Genomic DNA, 21,935 nt, shown 5'->3' with positions numbered 1-21,935 from the left:
CTGCTTGTGGGAATAATAAATTAAAGATCTTTGACTGAAAGAGTTTTTCCAAGCACTTTGTGAGTAGGCAAGCTAAAATGATTGTTTTATGCCTTCCTTTGGAATGGGGCAGGAGAGGGAGCAACTGAGCCAGACACCTGCTTTCCCTATCTCCCCGAGGAAGGAAAAGCAGTATATAAAAATGCCAGTTAAAAGGGTAGCTTGAGATCACCTGAGTTTTTATAGAGAGGAACAGAGCCTTTTACTTGCTCTTCCAAATTTCCTTGTGGGAGATGCTTGTGTTGCCAAGATGATCCTAGTTTGCAATGATTGGTCATAGCTTGCAATGATTGGAATCAATATGGTAAATACACCAAAGCCCAGCTGATATTAGAATGCATAGACTCCTCACAAGAATCTACACATTGTGGAGGCAATTTGCATTTGTAATGGAACAGTAATAAAATTTAGGACTAGCAAACACACACTCCAGCATGTTAGCAAGGACTTGAGCCTTTCCTATTTGTTGCTTGCATGTATTATAAAGAGAAAGCAACAATCTATAAGGCATTCTGTTCTGAAGTCCAAAGCATTTTGGAAGTGGCCTTCCTATAACTTTGTCATATGAGTACTCCATGGCAGATGACACTGTGCTATCCAGGTTCTTGATGTTTTTTAAGAGGTTGCGATATCCATTGTGGAGTACATAGAATCTTCCACTTCAAAGACGTAGGGTTATAATGCAATTTTGTTTCTCATTTCCCTGAAAGTTGCTATTTAATGTAGCAAGTTGACTAAGAGCAAATAGTTATTTTGCTGTATCATGCATTATTTATGAAGTGACTGTGGCTTTGTGTCAAGTTTAAAGATGCTCTTAATAGGATTCTAATAATTTTTAAAGTAGGTTAAATTGAGCTTAAATAGGAAATGGGTTTTAGCTTTGTAGTCATGTGCATAATTGTTATTTGGATTGAGTACTTGGTTTTGTATTTTTAAAATCTTTTAAAATTTGTGTTTAAAGAAACACATTTTATTTCTTTACAATATTTATGAATTTCACAAATTAGTCTTTATAGGAATTAATCAGATGTAGTCTATAATATTAGAGGCTTTATGTATTGATTTTAAATCAATTCATAGTATAAGGTTTGTCCTCTTACTGGTTCTCTAATTCGGTCAGCTTGCAGACTTCGTGTACATGGACTTTCCCTTTTATATTAGTTTTTGAAATATATCCTTTTAAAATGGAAAAAAAACTATAATTCATAATAATTATTTGTTCTCTCCTTACATACTAAATAGATTTTCCATTGCAACTTTTTTTTGTTAAACTAGCTTTTAAAAATATAAAAGCTACTCAATGGTTTTGAGCATATTTTTCTCTTACAAATGATGCTTAAAATATTAAAAATATATGTTTTTGAATGCTTAAGGACGTTTTTGGGATTCTGTAATAGTGATTTTACAGAAGTGTCATAAAGCTTCAAGTCCAACTTCTGGTAAGACTGAAGGGCAACATTCAGTCTTAACAACAACCTCAAAGAAAGCTGCCCTTGTTGCTAGTCTGGCAGCAGCATTCTGTAGTCAGCAGCTATCTTAAACAAGCCTTTGGCATTGTAGAACCTTGGTCATCTGTTGGTTATGCTGGACTGTGAGCTAGACACCATTTAAGAGAAAAGATGGATACTTCCAAAGGCGTTACCATGCTATTTCCATTCCAAGACATTATATTTCATCTTCTTTAAGGATGTTTAGATTTATTATTATGACACTTGAAAATGCAGATGTTAGTCATGCATGCTTTGAATTATCATTAGTAATGCTGCCAAAAGCTGATATTTTAGCCTGTTGTGTTACATTTTGGTTTCAGAATAATAAAACTTGTTAAGAAAGTTGTGGCATATGCTCTGCTTAAGCTAAGTAAATTAAGGCAAGGACATGCCTTATGTGCCTAACTTGTGTGGGTGTATACTCTGCCTAGTAAATTATACACGTTATTCAAGGTATAACACTTGAGGGGCAAAAAGTGACTCTGTTTAGGAAGCAGCTTGCCCATTTTGAAATTTCTCATTGCAAACACAGGAACATATTTAGCTGTATATGAACAATCCAATGCAGTGTAATGGGTCTTCTTGCAAACATGGAAGCTTCAGTGTGGTGTAGTGGTTAAAAGTGGTAGACTCGTAATCTGGTGAACTGGGTTCGCGTCTCCGCTCCTCCACATGCAGCTGTTGGGTGACCTTGGGCTAGTCTCACTTCTTTGAAGTCTCTCAGCCCCACTCACCTCACAGAGTGTTTGTTGTGGGGGAGGAAGGGAAAGGAGAATGTTACCCGCTTTGAGACTCCTTCGGGTAGTGATAAAGCGGGATATCAAATCCAAAACTCCTCCTTCATACTAGCTGAAAGTGCTTCCACGCAAGGTGATGCACCTGATTTTGGCATATCCGCAGGGTGGGAAACCTTCCTTAGGTGGAGAGCTGGATCCACAATTGGCCCACCTTCTGCGGGCCATTTTTGATAGGTGGGTTAGGCCATTCACCTGACAAATCATATGGTTGATTGAAATGTCAAGCAAGGAGCCAGCACAGACTTATCTCTGATCTTAGAGCTGTGGAACCAGGAGGCAGAGGCTTACATCTGATCTAAGTGTTGTACAATCTTTTACCATCCAAGAGTAATCAGCCTCTCATATTGTTCCAGGGGTTCCTCAACCCTCAGAAGCTCTCTGTGTGTGGGGAGAAACATGGACTGCAGTCGGTTGGAGGGATTCATGTGCAGTACCTTACATTCTATTAGTATAAAGCCACCATTAGACACACTATGTAGCTTTTGGGTTGAATGACTGATATCACGTGTTGAAAGAGTGGTGTGTTTGGTTATGTTGCAAGGAGGCATGAGAAGAATACTAAGGGTGAATTTTTGAAAAAGGTCCACCAATCTTTCTGCATTCACTCTCCTACTGCTACCAGCAAAGCTTTGACATTTTCTGCCCATGTGATTAGGTGTTGTTGCATGATACCATGTGGATTATGTAGACAGTAACAGTAGTGTGGTATGGGAGCAACAGTGGAGAAGGTAACAGCTGTGCTGTTCCAGGAAGTCTGTAAAGAAGGTATTATTACTTACAAGTTGGTTTTGTCACTTAATCCTATGTGTGAATATACATGTACACACTCCTTTCTCCGGCAGCTATACTATATCTCAAATATGAATGTGTTAACTCTATTCCTTCCCATTCCACACAGTGTAAAATTTTGATATGTGAAGTAGACTTTTGCAATGTGGCAAATATACAAGGGGTCAAGAGTGGTTTTTGATGCTACCATGCCTAAAGGTGCCTCTTTAGCACAAAATTGCTGGGGAAGGAAGGACTAGAAGCGAGTATGAGACATTCTTAATTTTTGTGTCAATTCAATTTCGAATAAATAAACTTGATCTTTTGAAAACCACCATACTAGCAACACATAAATATGTGTGATGGATTGAAAAATTCAGTACCTTCAAAATACATAAAGTTATAGGGACCAAATATAGCACTTGCTTTTTCTATATAGTTATAGCACATATACTTGTATCCTAATTTCTGTTAAATCTTATTTCAAAAAGCTAGGAAACCATTAAACCAAACCTATTCCAGGCAAGGTAGCAATCCCAATACTATGATTGCTGCTACAATACCTTGATGAAAAGTGCTAGAAAGGTGATGAATGTTTTTCAGGAAGTTGCGAATGTTATTACTGTTTGAAATGTCAACACCCTTTCAATGAAAATGCTGAGTATGTAGAATTTAGATTGCTTTCACTTGAATCACAAAAATGTCTCAACATGAAAAATTGTGGAATTGCTTTTCATACTTGGATATTAACAGGACTTACAAAAGAGACAGGGATTCTAGATCTGAAATACTTAGTTGGTACTTGAACATAATACAAAACACTTTGGGGTACCCTGTTCCAAGCAGATTCACTCCCATAAATGAGGCAATCAAAGAGACTGGCAATCGTCTGCCTTAAAGAGCTGATATCACTGTCTTAGGCTCAAGAAGGGGCTGAGTTAATCATGACATTTCTTTCAGTGAAGCCTCAGAAGGAGCTGTAAGCAGTGACAATAGTCAGCAAAGAGTGGGGGGCGTCTATGGTAAGGCTGCAGGGAGCTCATCCAGGTGAAGACTGCAAGATAAGCTCCATAGAAACTCCTTGTGTTTCCAGGAGGCAAGTGACATCCAGGAAATCCTCAGTACTCAAATCCGCTGGGAGGAGTGGCTCAGGATAATTGGCAGTTCAGCTGAAGCAGTTACAGTGGAACTGTCATTTAGAGGAACAGAACCCTGGTTAATGTAAACACTTAATGAATTTTAGTAACCTTTTGAAAATGCACATTTTTCTTCTTATACTTATTTTATAATGAAGTATAACTGTTGGTTAACTGCTATTGAGTCTGACCTGCCTTGTGTCATGTCTAACTCTCACAGCTGTTTGTGTGTAAAAACAAGGTGTTGTCATTAGCAGGTCATTTAGATATATGGTGGCCGTGGGCAAAAAGGTTTAAAACATACCTGGTAGGTATAGGTAGAAGTGTGTGAGTGGGAATAAACGGGATCCCTTTTACACATTTAGAGAATCAACAGTGTGAGTAGAAACTGCTTTCTCCATGGTAGCCATTGTGCTTTTTCTACCTCTGTCTCTCGAGACTGCTGACCAACCATAAGAACCATCTAAGGCCCACAGAAATGGAGGGAAGGAATTAACACTGCTTTTATCAGTACAACTGCACCTGTTCTGATTCAGAAGTGTGTGGTGGAGTTGGCTTAATTTCTTCAGTCTGTTGTAGCCACCCAGCCATGCTGCCCACCCACCTGTGTGTCATACTCTTGCAGTTTCTAAATTCCTGGGAGAGTGAAAGCCTTGTCAGCTATTGCTGTCACACACAGCATTGATAGGGATCAGAATCAGCCAAAAACAAAAAAGACTTAAAGAAGGAAAAGGGAGGTAACTGGTGGAGTGGGTGAGTATAAACCTGTGTAGGAGGAAAAGATATAAAGGTGGGTAATATTGCATAAAAATCTGCAGTGGCACAAAGAGGAGAGTGCTATGGGATGGAGAGAGAGAGAAATGAGCAATATGGAATGCATAGGGTGGATCAAACTGACTCATTCTGTCAGCGCAAGGATTTCCTCTCATGCAATGGAACCCCTTGCCCTGTACCCTCCCCAAGTCTCAGGTGGGTTGGGAGGACCCTCAGAACAGATTCAAGGGGGCATGGGGGGGGGAGAGGGGGGAAAGTTATCTTGCGCAAGTGGAAATTCTTGCACTGATGGAACAAGTTAGTTGGCTATTGCTCATAGATACCTGTGGAGGGATAGCAGAAAGATAGGAGTCTAGTGAGCCTTGTATAAGGAAGCAGAAAAAGAGGGGATAACCGAGAGATGGTGCTGTATGGTACAGAAATAAAAAGCAGGATTTGCAGAGAATGGGTAACAGTTTAGCTTAGTGGTTTCTTTGGAATATTTTTCTGCAGCTGACTGTGTGATATAGCCCTCTTGAATTGATAAAATTGTAAAGTCACTCTGATGATTTGAGTAAAAGGGTTGTGGCATGGCATACCTCCCTTTTATTTCTTTGCTTATCATTTTATTACTTAAATACTGTTTAGTTGTAGATAATTGTTGGGTGATATTTTAGTCCATTCCACTTAGATTTTTATAAATGTGCAAACATTTAACAAATTGTGTATTTTCTTTTGGCAGGCACAACCAGTTGGAGAGTGTGATTTTAACATTCGTCTGGCATGTATTGAAAAAGAGATTATATTCCCACGACATGAAAAAATGAAGACTGGACAAATCGATAAAGCACAAGAACCTTTTAGTGTTCGTAACAAACCATTTTTTGACATCCACGTTTCAAAAAAGGTAAACATGTTTTTGATTATTTAACTCTATGCCCTTTGAGTAGTCATTCTCTTTGCATATGGTTTTTAATCTCTTTCAAGATATCCTTGCATTTTAAAATATACCTTCAAACATAAGTTCTTTTTGTTTTATATCCTTTATTTTATTTTATTTTATTGATACAGTAGAATGTGCATTTTAGGGGAGGTTTTAAAAAAATTACTTAGAGAAAGGTGATGAACAAGAAAAAGGGTTGTCTCTGTGCTTACAATGTAGTGGTGCAGGTACTATCGTTGCTTTATTGGGAAGTCTAGAGCCATCTATATGTGTGTTTGAAATGAGAATCATTCATAGGAGGAGAATATATTGTCTTCTTCATTCTAGTTAATTATTGGAGTGAATTTTTCATTAAAACATTTTGCGGTTTGTTTCTTCTGCTGGCCTTGGGTGTTTGAATAGAGCAGCCTGTTACGTTTTTCCGCTGTAGACAAAATACTGCCCCTCTCTGATCCAGGCCTCCTGCCTGTCCCCGATGTTGTGCCTGGGTTGCTGCCTGCCTTGCTACCGCAGCTGCACTCTCACCTGCACCTGCACCTGCACTCCCACCATGATGCAATAACAGCGACAGGGCTACAATATTAGAAGTGAGGGCAAGGGTGCTGTGTTAAGGTCAGATCTCCAGCCTACGGCAAATTGCTTCACCTCGCCTCATTGAAGTGTCAGCCTTGGTGTTGAAACTATGTAGAATATTATTCTACTTGAAATTATTAGCTGCATGGGAATTCTGTACTGCTTTGGGGGCATGTTGGTGTCAGGATTTCTCTTAAAACAAGTGACAGTCCTTAATGGCAGTGATTCTGGAGAGGCCTTAGAAGTAGACCACTCTTAACTGCATTCCCTCCCCTTCTGCCAAAGTAACTGAGAGACAGAGATGGGATCTGAAGGTAATTATATCACAGTCTGTTAAGTCTCTGAATGAAAAACCGCTTGGGAATCTAGTGTATGGTACTTTAAGTTCTCTGAAGTATTAGAGGGATATAAAAATAAATAATACGATTTTGTGATTACCTATTCTTTTTGAAAATCAGTCTCTCATAATTGTCTATTGCTTCCCCCTCATCTTTTAATATAGGTTTAATGTCTCGATATAGCATCTATAACCACACACTGTATGAAAACAAAATTTATTTTAAAAATTAGCAGAACAATTCTGTAATCTTTCTCTGCCACTTCAAGAAAAGTCACTTCAAAAATTCTTAAATTGCTCCCCCCCCCATTTGCCATGAGTTTGGGGAAGCAAAACATGACTGGTTAGGTAGGAATGTCCTTCACCTGATTGGTTCCTGGCAAACTGAAGAGAAGCATTTGGCCTACCAGGGAAAGGGAGTTCTTCAGTAGGAACTGCATGCTTGTAATGTGAAACTGGATTTCAAACTGAAGGTTTAAGATGAATGTGGACTGGCCGCTCTCCTTGCATTTAAAGGAGAGACAACTCTCTCTTCCTATTCCTGTAAAGTCCTATTGCTGTGGATTCTATACTCCATAGATTCTCATCCACTGAAAGGGAGGAATAACTAGAAGGGTATTTATTGAATGCAGGTGCTAGTTTTAGCCCTAGTGCTGCTCTGTGTCAGGGATGTACTTTTGAGATATTGATAAATAGGAGGCCTCAAGTGTGTCAAGAATTTGTAAAATATTTTGAAATAGCATCAGTAAACTGAAGGCAGGATGTAAATAGCATGTAGCATATATTGTTTGCCAAGTAGTCTTTCATTGTAGAGGCAGATGAGACTCATGTTGGCTTTTGACAGAACAACAGATAGTGGCTGTGAGATTCCTACCCTTTCCTCTTCTATATCCAATTCATATGGTCATGATTATTTCCCCCTTTTCTAACCAGATGGTCTGCGACTCCCAGGTAGCAAAGAATGGTAGCAATATCACATTCCTGCAGAGAATGGGCTCTGGCTATATGCTTGAAGGTGATTTAGAGGACTGCTCCTCCCTCCTCCCTTTCTCTCTGGCTTTCAGTGAATGTGAGAGATACATTCTCACTAAAATTTCCCCAATTCTAAAGCTAGAAGTAAAGAGAGGCAGTGATATTTTGGGGAATGGTTAGCTCTGGACTCTGTCCAGACATATGGAGATTTCTCCAAAGCTAAAAATGAGCATAATTTATCCTATGGGGAATGTCCTTATATATGTTTACCTGGTAGAGAATATGGTGCTTTGGCAGAGTCTACTACATTATTTTACAGTGCAAGCATCCTGTTTTGCAGGGACTTGAGGTGTGCATAGAAGTAGTCACAGTCCAGCTGAGTTTCTTCTGGGCAGGTGAAGTCAGTCAGTGTGAATTTCAGGGCTGGGGAACCTTTGGCCATGGGCTAAACCTGGTCTGCAACGCATCCTCATCTAGCATATGAAGCCTTATTGGGAAAGGCACATGCATGCGCCCTACTCCTGATGTCATAGATCTGTGGGGTGGATCAGGGCAGTTCTTCAAAGGAATAATTGGGAGCTTAAAGCGGGCTTCCGATTGTTTGCTGGAGCAAGAAATGCGCAGCCTGGGAGTCATTTTGGACTCACAGCTGTCCATAGAGGCGCAGGTTAATTCTGTGTCCAGGGCGGCTGTCTGCCAGCTCCATCTGGTACGCAGGCTGAGACCCTACCTGCCTGCGGACTGTCTTGCCAGAGTGGTGCATGCTCTAGTTATCTCCCGCTTGGACTACTGCAATGTGCTCTATGTGGGGCTACCTTTGAAGGTGACCTGGAAACTGCAATTAATCCAGAATGTGGGAGCTAGACTGGTGACTGGGAGTGGCTGCCGGGACCACATAACACCGGTCCTGAGAGATCTGCATTGGCTCCCAGTATGTTTCTGAGCACAATTCAAAGTGTTGGTGCTGACCTTTAAAACCCTAAACGGCCTCGGTCCAGTATATCTGAAGGAGCGTCTCCACCCCCATCGTTCAGCGCGGACACTGAGATCCAGCACCGAGGGCTTTCTGGCGGTTCCCTCATTGCGAGAAGTGAGGTTACAGGGATCCAGACAGAGGGCCTTCTCGGTAGTGGTGCCTGCCCTGTGAAACGCCCTCCCTTCAGATGTGAAGGAAATAAGCAGTTATCTTCTCTTTAAAATACTTCTGAAGGCAGCCCTGTTTAGGGAAGTTTTTAATATTTAATGCTGTATTGTTTTTAACACTTGATTGGAAGCTGCCCAGAGAGGCTGGGGAAACTCAGCCAGATGGGCGGGGTATAAATAAATTATTATTATTAATATTATTATTATTATTATCATCATCATCAACAACAACAACAACTGCTAACCAGCTGATGGGTTGTAAGAACATGCCTTGCTCAAGGAGGAGGGAGTGTTTTCATTAAGTGGAAACTGCTTCTCCAGTTCAGCACTGCTCTTTGAAGCCACCTCATGCTACTTCTTTCAACCTCTGAAAGAGGAAGTTGAAAAGATAAGTGAGAAGCAGTTTGCAAAGCATAGGTCTGGCAATGCATTTTGAACTGTGGTTCCCAAGCTTGGGAACCTTATGCAAGGGATTTTGATAGGTGGGTGGGAGAACATACCTGTCAATCGTGTGTCATCAGAATGACATAATGTTATTGGCTGGTGGGTTGCCCATCTCACCTGTTGAAGTTGGCCTGTGGGCAGGATCAGATAGAGACCTGGCCATTGGAGCTAAAAAGGTCCCTCCCCCCCTGGCTCCGCAGTAAGGGAAAGTCATGGAAGGTCCAGACCTGTTAAGTCATTCAGGTAAAATCAAGGGATAAAACAGAATCCTGGACAGCTCCAGTGCGCCCTGTTGCAAAGATAACAGGGAACTGAAACCACCATGGAAGGGAAAACCTGCTTCCCAAAAGGACATACTCTCTTGAAAGAGATGGCTGTGTTTCTTAAAGGGCCTTGCCTGATCCTGTATCCTTTGGCTCTTGAATGGATCTAAGATATGGACTTCTGGGGACCTATCCTTTGAGTTCAAAGTTGATGGAGGGAACAGATGGAGATAGTAAAGGCTGTCCAGGTATAGTAGACTGAACCACCATCTTATCTAAGTCTTCCTCAGAGCACTGTGAGACTCCAGGGTCAGGGGCCATGGCAATCAACTTTTGCATTTAGAAAGTACCGTTCAAGTGGATGATTTTTGTTTTTGTTTTTAAAGGAGAAGCAAGAGTGATTTTCTCACCCTGGGAACTCTTGGAAATTGAAGGTGTGCAGTGTAAATCAAATCAATCAATTAAAGGGCAAGCCAAAGTCTTGGTAGATTGTGGCCTGCCATTTGTAATGGTTGCTTAAATTGTGCTTTCATTAGAGAGCATTTCCTCTTGGGTCCTGAGCTGCTTGTGAGAAGCAGATAATAAGAATTCACCAGTTAGGCCTGCTTGAGAACCTGTTAATCAGAAGTGACAGACACATGTGGGGCTGCTTCTGGTTTTACACTGTGTCCAAGTAGAAACCATAGAGAAAACTATGCTTTGCCGGGGGAGGGGAGTAAGGTGTATGTTTTGGCTATTTCTGGCTGGAAAATGAGTTAAGTTTAGCGGATAATTTCATTTATGAAACTTTTTCCTTCCTAGTATTCCATTGAAAAAGCAGTGCCCAAGATAATAACCAAATCATAAAACATAAGGAGAAACAAAGCTGAGAAGCAGCATGTCGGCTCTGCTTTGTAAATTAAGTTGCATATTAGGGGACAAGGGAGGACCTAGTTCTGAAAAACAGACTTGTATGAAGAATATGTTTGATGCTATTACTGACTTTAATGAGTTCAAAGGGGATGAATAGCTTGTCTACTGTAGATAAAACCAATAAGTGGTTAAAACAGTGTTTGCCAGTGATTGTAGTAATCTGTGTTTGATTTGCCATACATTTCAGCACATCAAGTTAAGCCAGTGATGAACATAATTTAATTAGATTTGTAGCTGACCATTTCAGATAGCATTTACTGCATGGGTGGGTATTGACTTCCTTCCTCACAGACACAACCTCCCCATTCACCACACAAATACCCACCCACCTTTCCTACGTGGCCTGTCTCCCATCACTCTGTGCTGAAATGCTGAGATCCAGTTGTATCCCTTGTCTCAGCCAAGCTGATTAGTGCATGGAACAGCTGAAGAATGCTCCAATCTGAGCTCTCTTCAACGCTAATCAGCTGGGCAGTGAGAGTCTGCGGACCACACCAAAGTTGGCTGAGGGCTGTGTGATTTCTAATGTACAAATACCAACAATAATTTTCAAAAAAATAGAACAAGCTTGTCCATACAATTAGTCAACCAATTTCTCCTCCAAAATCCAATTTGTTCTTTTATATTTTTACAACTGTTTAAATGGACAGTGACATTATTATTAATCAAATTTGTATACTTCCCTTCATCTGAAGATTTCAGGGTGGTTCACAACATAAAAATACAAAAGAGAACACAAAATACATAATAAAACAAAAACAAACCAAAGGGCAGTGACATTAATTTTAGTTTCTGAAGGACATTAGTTTAGTATTTTGGGGTGATATGCTAATGCACCGAAAGTCTAGATATCCAGCAACCATTTCACTGCTGTCAACAGGCTTTCAGTTTTTAAGGTCAGAATAAATGCCTTTCTGGAATAAATATTTTTATTTATCTGTAGTTTTGAATTTAACTGAATCAAGGGTCAGCTACATGTGCCCATTTATGTGGCCTGCCATCCATTAGACTAGCATATTCCCAAGATTGTCTTTTTAATGACCTTTTTAAAATATGGAAATAGTCGGGTAAAGAAAATATGTAGGAGGCACTGTAATACAGATATGCCGTGCCACTGGGTTGGATGCGCTGGGCCTCAACAGCAGAAATTTTGGAGGCTTTTCGCTATTTTTACTGATTCAGAAGGCCTCTGAATCAGATCCCCTGAACCTCAGGAGCTGCTTTTCAGGTTGTAGAGAAGGCTACCAGTTTTACATTTAACTCTGAGGTATAGTAATAGTAGTACTAGTAGTAATAATAATAATAAAAATAAAAATAATAATAATAGTAATAATACATTTATTTATTCCCCGCCCAGCTGACTGGGTTTCCCCAGCCACTCTGGGCAGCTCCCAACAGAATATTAAAAACATAATACAGCATCAAACATTAAAAACTTCCCTAAACAGGGCTGCATTCAGATGTTTTTTAAAAGATAGTTGTTTATTTCCTTGACATCTGATGGGAGGACATTCCATAGGGCAGGCGCCACTACCAAGAAAGCCCTCTGCCTGGTTCCCTGTAACCTCACTTCTCGTAGTGAGGGAACCACCAGAAGGCCCTTGGCGCTTGGACCTTAGTGTTGGAATAGAATATACAAATGATTCTATCTTATTCATCCTTCACATCATGTATTTCAATCTTGATACTGTCTGTTGTCTTCAACATGAAGTTCCAGATTCAATGTATCAATTTAGAACAGGTATCTTATTAACAAGCAAGCACCCATACATGTACATCCATCAACTGAACAATCTGACTGACAGGCTTGTTCTTCAGATTCTGTTCATCTCAAAGATAAAACAACATACATCATCATGGGGCATGTGTGCAAAGTGGGCTGTAAAATAGGAAAGAGGAGGAGACATGGAAATGGCAGGTAGTCTGTGTCAAGTGAGACTTGAAAAAAGGAGTAGGGAAGGGGGGTGGTGGTAATAATGGGATGTGTGCAGGTAAATATGGATACTATGGACTGTGGAATAGAAGAGAGAGGTGGCTTCAGAAATAGAGTTGGGAAGGTGGAAAATGGAGCTTAGTCATTCATTGCAGGGGAAGGGAAAGTTCCTAGGGGGCTAAGCTGAGGGAGTGTTGGGGGTTGGCGAGTGGAGCAAGCTGGGGCTCTAGTTACTGCATTTTGGGAATGTGACATGTTGTTGGTAAACTGGTGAACTGATGGGGATGTAGACTATGTGGATGTACTGTAATGTCCACTCTTAACCTAAAAAGCAACACAGAAAGCTTTTGGAATACTTGGTGATTTGTTTCTGTCCTCATTTACGTTTTCCATTGCAGTAGTATACTTTTTTTTTATTTAAATGTCTTTTCTGTTGACACTTGTAAGTTCATGTATAAAACATAACATACTATTATGTCCTCAACTAAAATGTCACTCGGCAAAGCTCATCAACCCCGGCATACGATTCTTCTCTCCCATTCCAATTGGTAAATGCCTGAGTGAACAGAAGAGCTTTGCAGCATGCAAAGGTCATCAGACAAGGAATAAATCTTCCCATTTATGGAAGCATGAACTCTTGCTGCATTTGAATGCTGCATGTACTTTTAACTGAAATAATCAGATAATTCTTCCATTCTTACTTTTTTAGTCTTTTGTTTTTCCTCCCTGCTAAGTAACAGTGGTGAATATTGTTTACATCTACCTCAAGATGTCAATATGGAAATTGCTTCTCAGTGGCCATTAGACTTTCAAATACACTTGAAGTGTAACCCTGTTCTCATAATGGACTATATTAGATCATATTATCAATCTGGGCTCTTTTTGTAGTCGGTCATATCAGTGACTATAGTAACAAATGATTTTCTTCCATTAAATACATTCAAATGAGACCCCAGAAAAAGTTAAAAGTATGGAGTATTGATCATTGTTCCAACTAGTCATGCTCCCCTTTTAAATGATACTCCCATTTCTCCTCCTCCTGATTTCCTGCCCCTGCTGCAACAGTAAGTATTCCATAGACACTGAGCATACTCAGAACTTACTGGGTTGTCTTTCAGTTCCCCTCTTGGGTTCCCGCCTATGAAGGTTTATTGTACTGCTGCAAACCTTGGAGATCCCCAAGCTGGCTGATGCCTCCCTCTTGCATGTAGACGGTACCATTTCGTATACATAAGGACCATCACTCACCTTTGAGCATTGGAAAGGACAAGGGACAAGTGAATATCTACAACAAAATGTTGCAGTGTAGAATGCTTCTTCTCAACATTCCAGTCATTCCATTCAACTTCCCCAATAGTCAGTTGGGTTTGTGCTCAGCTCTCATTGGGTTTTAGAGTGTGGAAGGACATACTTGATGCCCCATCCAGTTACTTTAAATTCATGGATTTCTCCATAGATTTCTGTGGGCTGCTCTGCAATCTTGAGGGTTTCCTCAAGGATACCTCTCCCTTGTGGCCTGGAGCCATTTGGGGGACTGCAGTCAGAGAATTGAATCCCAAGTATAGATTATGATTATAAGAACAACAGAGTAAGTAAAGGTAAAGGTAAAGGGACCCCTGACCATTAGGTTCAGTCGTGGCCGACTCTGGGGTTGTGGCGCTCATCTTGCTTTATTGGCCGAGAGAGCCGGCGTACAGCTTCCAGGTCATGTGGCCAGCATGACTAAGCCGCTTCTGGCGAACCAGAGCAGCACACGGAAACTCCGTTTACCTTCCCGCCGGAGCGGTACTTATTTATCTACTTGCACTTTTGACGTGCTTTTGAACTGCTAAGTTGGCAGAAGCAGGGACCGAGCAATGGGAGCTCACCCCATCGCGAGGATTCGAACCGCCAACCTTCTGATCGGCTCTGTGGTTTAACCCATAGCATAACTGTAATTCTAATAGGCATTTTAATCTTGCTTAATCAGGGTACATTGTACCAACAGATCTTTTGCCTTTCCACCAAAATGATACTTGATCACCAGCCATAAAGTGTAAACATCTTGAATTTCCCCCCTCGTCTTAAAGGAATGCTGCTTCATATCATGTTTTTGTTTAATGAGTATAAGTTTCTTGGGGAAAGGCCATCGCTCAGTAGTAGCCTTGCAACCAAAAAGGCTCCGGTTCAATCCACAGCATCTTTATGTAGGGTTGGGAGAGACTCCTGCCTGAAATCCTAGAGAGCCACTTCCAATCAGTGTAGACAATACTGAAATCCTAGAGAGGTACTTGCAATCAGTGTAGACAATACGGAAATCCTAGAGAGCCACTTCTAATCAGTGTAGACAATACTGAGCTAGCTGGACCAATGTTCTGACTCAGTATGAGTCAGCTTGCTTACTATTTATTATTACAACTTCAGATTACTGTGCTATTACTATATGCTTACTATGTACTCCCTTTAAGAGGATTTATAAAGTGTTCATCAGTGAATGGGTTACCATGAGTGAATTTGCTTTAAAGAAAGCATTTAACTCATAGGGAAGTCTGCAAAATATTTTCTTTTCTTTAAATAAAGAAAAACTACATTATGTTATGTGTCTGTCGTCAACAAGTTCTCATAGACCCAGGATGGGGAGAGCTGGAATTGATCTGAAATTCAGTTCTGCCTAGCCTGTATTTTTAAAAATTAGAAGAGGAGGGAGGGAGGTGTTTGTGACATGTTAGAACTCAAAGAGGGGAGAATGACCTGTACTTCCAGAATGAAAGGAAAAGAGTTGGATTGAATTCCTACTTGTATTTTTCCTGATAACAGTGACCAGAGACGCCAGTCAAGTGACATAGATAAAGGAAGAAGGGAGGAATGTTTGCAACTCCTGCCACCCAAAAGTTTCTTTCTTTCAAAATCAAATATTTCTTCATACAGTGGCCGAAAGATGATGCAAGTTTGGGCATGTCACAACTGGTTTTTGTATAAGAACAAAAGGGCTGTGGAAAGCACCCACCTACTCATTTTGGATCGAATAATTAGTCCATTTCATTCTGAGGATTATATTTGTCCTTAATATATGAAATAAATTCAGGGGGCACTTGAGATATGAGATCATTTTATGAACAAAGGGGGAACGTGTGCTTAACAATAATAAAGTAATTTAATAATGTGTAATTATTTATTGCTTCTGATATTACTACTGGAATAATTTAAGCTACAATGTAATTAATTTCTTCAAATGAAAACTTTGCATAAAGCTCACCTATGTGATTCTCATAGAAAAGCAATTTGCCATTTGCCTTTCAGTTTATCCAAAATATTACATACCTCTCTGGTGGTCAGGAGTTACTTTAGCGATGGGTGACTGGGGTGGGGTGAGAAAGACAGGTGCTTCGTTTTGACTATGGTAACTAATTTGTGAAGCTTTCTCTAAAAGTCTAAAATATTAATACTTGAAAATTGATACATTTATGGATAAAGTACGCCTAAGAAATGCCAGCGGTAGCCACTATTGCTAAGTTGAGTTGCATGCAAACATTGGGGGTCACAAATATCATTTAAATTGCATTAAATTGCAAAAGTTTTAGACTTGTCAGGGCCAGATCTTCAAAAACCCTGCCTCATCACATCTTCTCTAACACTTCCATTTTTTGCACCCCAAGTCCCTCATTAGATGACATTCCTGTACCCTCCCATTCTTACTCCCCTAGTCGTACACTTCTCTTGTGCATTTTCCAGGGTGTAATCTTATCTAGCTAGAAAATCTGGGCTTCCTGGACACATGTATGCATAATATAAGCATTTTAGCAGCCCTGAAAGGGGGAGAAAACTTGTTGCTTGGCTACTTCCATTATATGAAATGAAGCTCAATCTTTATTTAATTACTTCAAGAGTTTATATACAGCTTAACAGTGAAGTTTCCAAGCAGTGTACAGTGAGATTAAAAAATGCATGCCCTGGATAAAATTAATAAGGAAAACAAAAACAATGCCTATGGAAATATAAAGGTCTTTGTCAAGCATTGATCTCAGTTGGGAGGGAGTTCTTTAGATTCTATCTTTGTAGGTAAAGGCTTGCTTGAAACCTTGAAATTTTCAGAAAGCTTAAGAGTTGCCAAGCACAGATGGCGTATGGCCTTGCTCTTTCATGATCTTTCAGTGTTGTTTTGCCATGGGTCCAGATGGTTGAATCCAGAGGATAGGGTGGGGAGGTGTACCGCACTTTTGCTATTGGGTGCTGCAGGGCACCATTTTGTCTCCAATGCTACTTAACATTTGTATGAAGCATTGGGAGCTGTCATTAGATGATCTGGCTCTGCTCAGTTCTGGTATTCAAAATCAATTTACTGGGCTCAGAATTCTTTAATTATGATGATATTGCCAGGTTTAGCAAAATAATACAAAGTAAATCCTGCAAGCTTAAAACATGCCTACCCTGGATGTAGGTTGCTGTTCTTATATATTGTAAGCGAGATAACTGAAAACTAGTTCACAAGTGCACCTTTATGACATGATTTGGTAACTTGCATATGTGAGTGAACTTTCACATAGCAAGGCACGGCAGATGGAACTTAATATATCCTTAAATTTGATGTTTTCCGTAGGAATCTGTTCACATATTCAGCTGTCAAATCATGTGATGTTCATACATGTGTGAGCCATCGTTGACGTGCATGAGTAGACTTAAGGTTCACATTTCTTTGTATACATTTTTATAGCAATATTAAGCCACTATTATGGGACACGGGTGGTGCTGTGGGTTAAACCACAGAGCCTAGGACTTGCTGATCAGAAGGTCGGCGGTTCGAACCCCCGTGACAGGGTGAGCTCCCATTGCTTGGTCCCTGCTCCTGCCAACCTGGCAGTTCAAAAGCACATCAAAGTGCAAGTAGATAAATAGGTACTGCTCTGGCGGGAAGGTAAACAGTGTTTCCGTGCGCTGCTCTGGTTTGCCAGAAGCGGCTTAGTCATGCTGGCCACATGACCCGGAAGCTGTACTCCGGCTCCCTTGGCCTGTAAAGCTAGATGAGCGCCGCAACCCCAGAGTCGGTCACAACTGGACCTAATGGTCAGGGGTCCCTTTACTCTTTACCATCGTGACAGAGGGGAAATGTCAATAATACTCTTTCTCAAGGATAATACTGGCTTAAAGGTAAAGGGTACCAAGTACCTAATATGAAAAACTGTAAAGACTTATTAAGACTTTCTAGTATAGGCACATGATGGTTTGTCTCCTTGTGCACCCTACAGGGGTATGATCCCATGGAGGATTACTGTAGATCACAGTGAGCAAAAGAGTAGTACAGAAAGTTAAGTAATGACATTTAAGTCAACCTATGCAACTTTTTTCAAATTCCACAATACAGTATAGCAATGATGTGTTGTTTCTAAGAATATTTTGTGTTTAAAACATGACAGCTGGCCCTAGCACGAGACAAATTGAAGTGTAAACTCTGTCTCTAAGAGTAAACCATAAAACAGCATGGTACTTTCTTCAAACCCTGAGGCAAGTATACATTCTGAAACTGTACACCTCCTGTTTTTTTTCTGCTTTGTTTAATGTTTGCACAGTTGTCATTTTCTGAAGTCTTTGTTGTCTTTAGATAGTACCATATTTAATAATGTTCTGTCCTCTAGCTCTTAACAGTGTAGGGAGAGGTTTTAAATGATGAAATTCCAGTCTCATACATTTTGAATTAACTGTAATTAATATAAGTTGGAAGGCTACTTTGGGGGACTCCAATCCATCAGTGTAAAGTGAAAAATGCAGCATATAGGGAATAGAAGTAAAATTACATGAGAAGAGATGTGGAGAAATGTGTGTATTTGCTGGATGCTTCCAAGCTCCATATTTAGGTGGAGAAACAATTGACACCATCTGGTGATATATTTTTTTTGCCAAAACTGTGACCCCTTTTCTTTGTTTGATTTTCAGTTTTGTTTTCATTTTCCATGCCTTCAGGAAGGACTGAATCACCTCACCTATCAGCCCTCTGTTTCCTGCCAGAATTGGCATTATTATTCTCCCTGCCCTTCTTCCAGCTCCATCTGTTCCTTCTTGTTTTTTGCCCTATTTGTCATCTTCTCCTGTTTTCTCTCCTCTCTCTGCCTTCCCTTTTTCAATATTTCTGCTTTTCTTACTCCTTTATTTTGTCCAGTTGCTCTCAAGAAAACTAGAAGATATGCACCTAGGATTAAAATCAATACTGTTCTGCTATGCTTTTAAGTCTTTCCATTGCTCTGTCCTTTAATGCATTCTTTCACTACCCTTTCCTTTTGCATAGTTCCTGCTTCATCGAAAATAATGTTTTGATTTCAAGTTTCTGTTGAAAAAATGGCTTTGATTGGATCATGATTAACATCACCAACAGCAATCTTTCCAAGCCTAAATAAACTACGCTAGAGCAGGGATGTTTCCAAGTTGGCAAGCCACACATGGTTGTCTTGTATCACAGTGAACTGCCCCCACTTCTGTTGTTTCTTCCTAGTTGTCTTCTAATGGCTGCTCTCCCCCCCACCCCCGTTTACTCTTCTGTTTCCTGTCCTAACAGCTGTCCACACTCCTGGTCCATTCTTCCTTTGAACAGTGCACACTATGCATCTTCCATCCTCTGCTGCTTCCCCCGGCAGCCTGGCCAACTGTCCTCTGGCCTTTCTGTCTTCTGCCGCAGTGGATAGGGTTGCTGTGACCTAGAGTTCTTTCTCTTTCTAAGTTCCATTGATGCTAACCTAGGCTGGAAATAGATTCCTATATTTTTATTTAAGGTTCATTAATGAGTAATATAAGCAAAACCGACACACATCATAGTTACCTGATAAAAGGAAAGGGAAGCAGGGTTGTCTTTAGGATAATGTAGTAATAATAATAATGATTTTTATTTATACCCCGCCCTCCCCGGCCAGAGCTGGGCTCAGGGCGGCTAACACCAGTAAAGTTACAGTAAAAACATAATATGGCAAAAAACAAAAACAAAAAAAAACCCCAACCAATTTAAATTACAGGTTAAAATACAATTTAAAATGCAGCCTCATTTTAAAAGTAGCCTATAGAACAAAACCATAAGGGGAGGGAATGCTAAGCATGCTCAGACAAGTATATGACTTCACCAACCCAATATTGTCAAGCCAACATACTTTTTATTCTTTTATGTATTGAGTCAAATTATCAGTTATTATGCAAAGTAACTAATTATCTGCTTGGTATCAAATAAGGATTTAGTTATCTCTCTTGTGTAATAAACTTGGAACATGGACTTCCCTCTATATCCAGACTTCTGGCCTTTAATTTGAAGTGTTTTGGGTATCTTTTAATGGGCTGGAATCTGTAAGACCTGTATTTTATCTGAATAGACTTTTTTAAGGCTTTTATTGGTCATATTTCTTTTACTTGGTTACTAAGTACCTGAGTCTGTTAGACAGGAATACCCAGAAGAAGCTCCTGTACCACTAGAGCCTGCAGGGCCAGATTCTGGACTCCATGGGTGCGTGAGGAACCAGATGCCTCCCATTGCAGTTCACTAGTCCAGCAGCATAGCGGAGCATACCATGAGGGAGGCTGCTAGAGGATTGTCCCTTGAAGGTGCTGAAGTTCTCCACAAGGGCATGGACTTAGATCAATGCTTCTCACCTCCAGCCTCTAAAAGCGTTTCCTCTGCTAAAGATATACAGTGGTACCTTGGGTTAAGTACTTAATTCGTTCCGGAGGTCCGTACTTAACCTGAAACTGTTCTTAACCTGAAGCACCACTTTAGCTAATGGGGCCTCCTGCTTCTGCCGCGCCGCCGGAGCATGATTTCTGTTCTCATCCTGAAGCAAAGTTCTTAGCCTGAAGCACTATTTCTGGGTTAGCAGAGTCTGTAACCTGAAGCGTATGTAACCGGAAGCGTATGTAACCCGAGGTACCACTGTATTGATGACTTCTTTATCATCTGTGCATATGGACAGGAGATATTTGAGAAGTTCCACCAGGATTTTGATAAGTTTCACCCCACCACCGCCAGCTAGACCAGAAGTCTCAGACTTCAGGGCAGAATGCAGCCCTCTAGGCATCTCTGTCTGGCTTCTCCCCATACCACATCCCTCACTGGCCCCTGCTTTGCACTCTCCTCGAGTGCTTTTGCCTGGCTAAAATGTGCCCTTGAACTTTGATAATGTTTCTTGTTTCCTTGGATGGAGGAAGAGAGGACTATGCAAGTAAATTAGGATTTCTTGCTCACCTTTGCTTCTGGCCTTGCCCCCCACTGGCCTGCCACCTCTGGAAGGTTGCCTAGAAGCTCAGGCTGAAAAGGTTTCCCAATCTCTGAACTATTTCATTTAGTGGACATTATTGTGCAACTACATAATGGACAGACAAGCACCACCTGAAAATGGAAACCTTGCTGAGCACTACACATGCCTACATGCTTCCAGCTTCTACCCAGCGCATATCACAAAAGCCATTGTTTGCATTCAGTCCTTACAACGGCATTTGTATTTCCTCAGAGACATTGGACAGAAACACAAACTTGAGAATTCACATCATGTATTCCTCAGACTACAATACTCAACTAAAGAAGTGAAAAAGCAGATCAACAAAGCTGGACTTGTACCCAGGAATAGTACAGGATAGGCGATGAACAGAGCTGCTGTTATTATTATTATTATTATTATTATTATTATTATTATTATTATTACTACTACTACTACTATTATTATTATTATTATTATTATTATTATTATTATTGCATTCTTACTCCAAACCAGCATGTTTACCACCTCCAGACTGCCAAGATGCCCCTTTTTCTTGTTGCTTTTAAACAGTATATGAAATTGGTGGGTTATTTTCAAAATTTGCTTTGAATTTTGGCATTACTGGTAGAGTCATAATGGCACAAAGAAACCAGGCTATACGAACCACACCGCAAGTATTTGGCAGCTTACCAGTTTTGTCCCTACTGCAGCAGAGGAGTCTCCCATGTCTCACTCCTAACTTATCCTGCCAGCTACTGATGCAAGCAACAACCAAACATGAGTAAACCCACAGGAGAATTCCTCCAGCAATACAGTAAGGTCTGTAAGGCCCAGCATAAACTGGGACATCTTTGCTGGTTCCAGCCAAGCCATAATTTAACCACAGTTTGTCTGGGTCCGGATGTCATGAAAAGGTGCATTTAATATGAAGCAGAAGTGAAGTTTCTAGCCTCTTCCTTGCAGCTGTGCTAGAGTAGGAAGGAAGAGTGCAAGAGCCTGAGGTTCGCTGTTGTTTGTCCTTGTAATGTGAATGGGCAAAAGCAGGCATTGTCTGATTCTGATTGATATGTTTGGAATACACAGTAATGAAATTCCGAAAAAGATTTTCTTTGAAATGGTGCTTTATGCCCTAAGTATCTTACTTCCTTTTGAAGTGTTCTCCAACATCTTACAGCAAAATCATCTCAAAACATGTTTGGTTTTCTTATTTGAGTAGCACTTGAAACCATCT

At 40.5% G+C, this 21,935-nt stretch overlaps 1 protein-coding gene across 3 annotated transcripts in view; it reads left to right on the top strand.

The window, feature by feature from the left end:
* The window catches only part of RNGTT (RNA guanylyltransferase and 5'-phosphatase), a 118,627-nt gene that overhangs the window by 44,103 nt on the left and 52,589 nt on the right, over positions 1-21,935 (top strand). For all 3 annotated transcript variants that reach the window (XR_014546838.1, XM_083608375.1, XM_083608376.1), the window contains exon 11: positions 5,726-5,890. Coding sequence is in view for 2 of the 3 variants with exons in the window: in XM_083608375.1 (XP_083464501.1) it covers positions 5,726-5,890 (165 nt within the window). In the remaining variant the exon portion in view is untranslated. The remainder of the gene's footprint in view (positions 1-5,725; positions 5,891-21,935) is intronic.

The sequence above is a fragment of the Podarcis filfolensis genome (assembly GCF_964270895.1).
Source record: "Podarcis filfolensis genome assembly, chromosome: 3".
NCBI classification, from domain to species: Eukaryota; Metazoa; Chordata; class Lepidosauria; order Squamata; family Lacertidae; genus Podarcis; species Podarcis filfolensis.
Note: the sequence above shows the minus strand (reverse complement) of the source record. Positions and strands in the feature narration are given on the sequence as shown.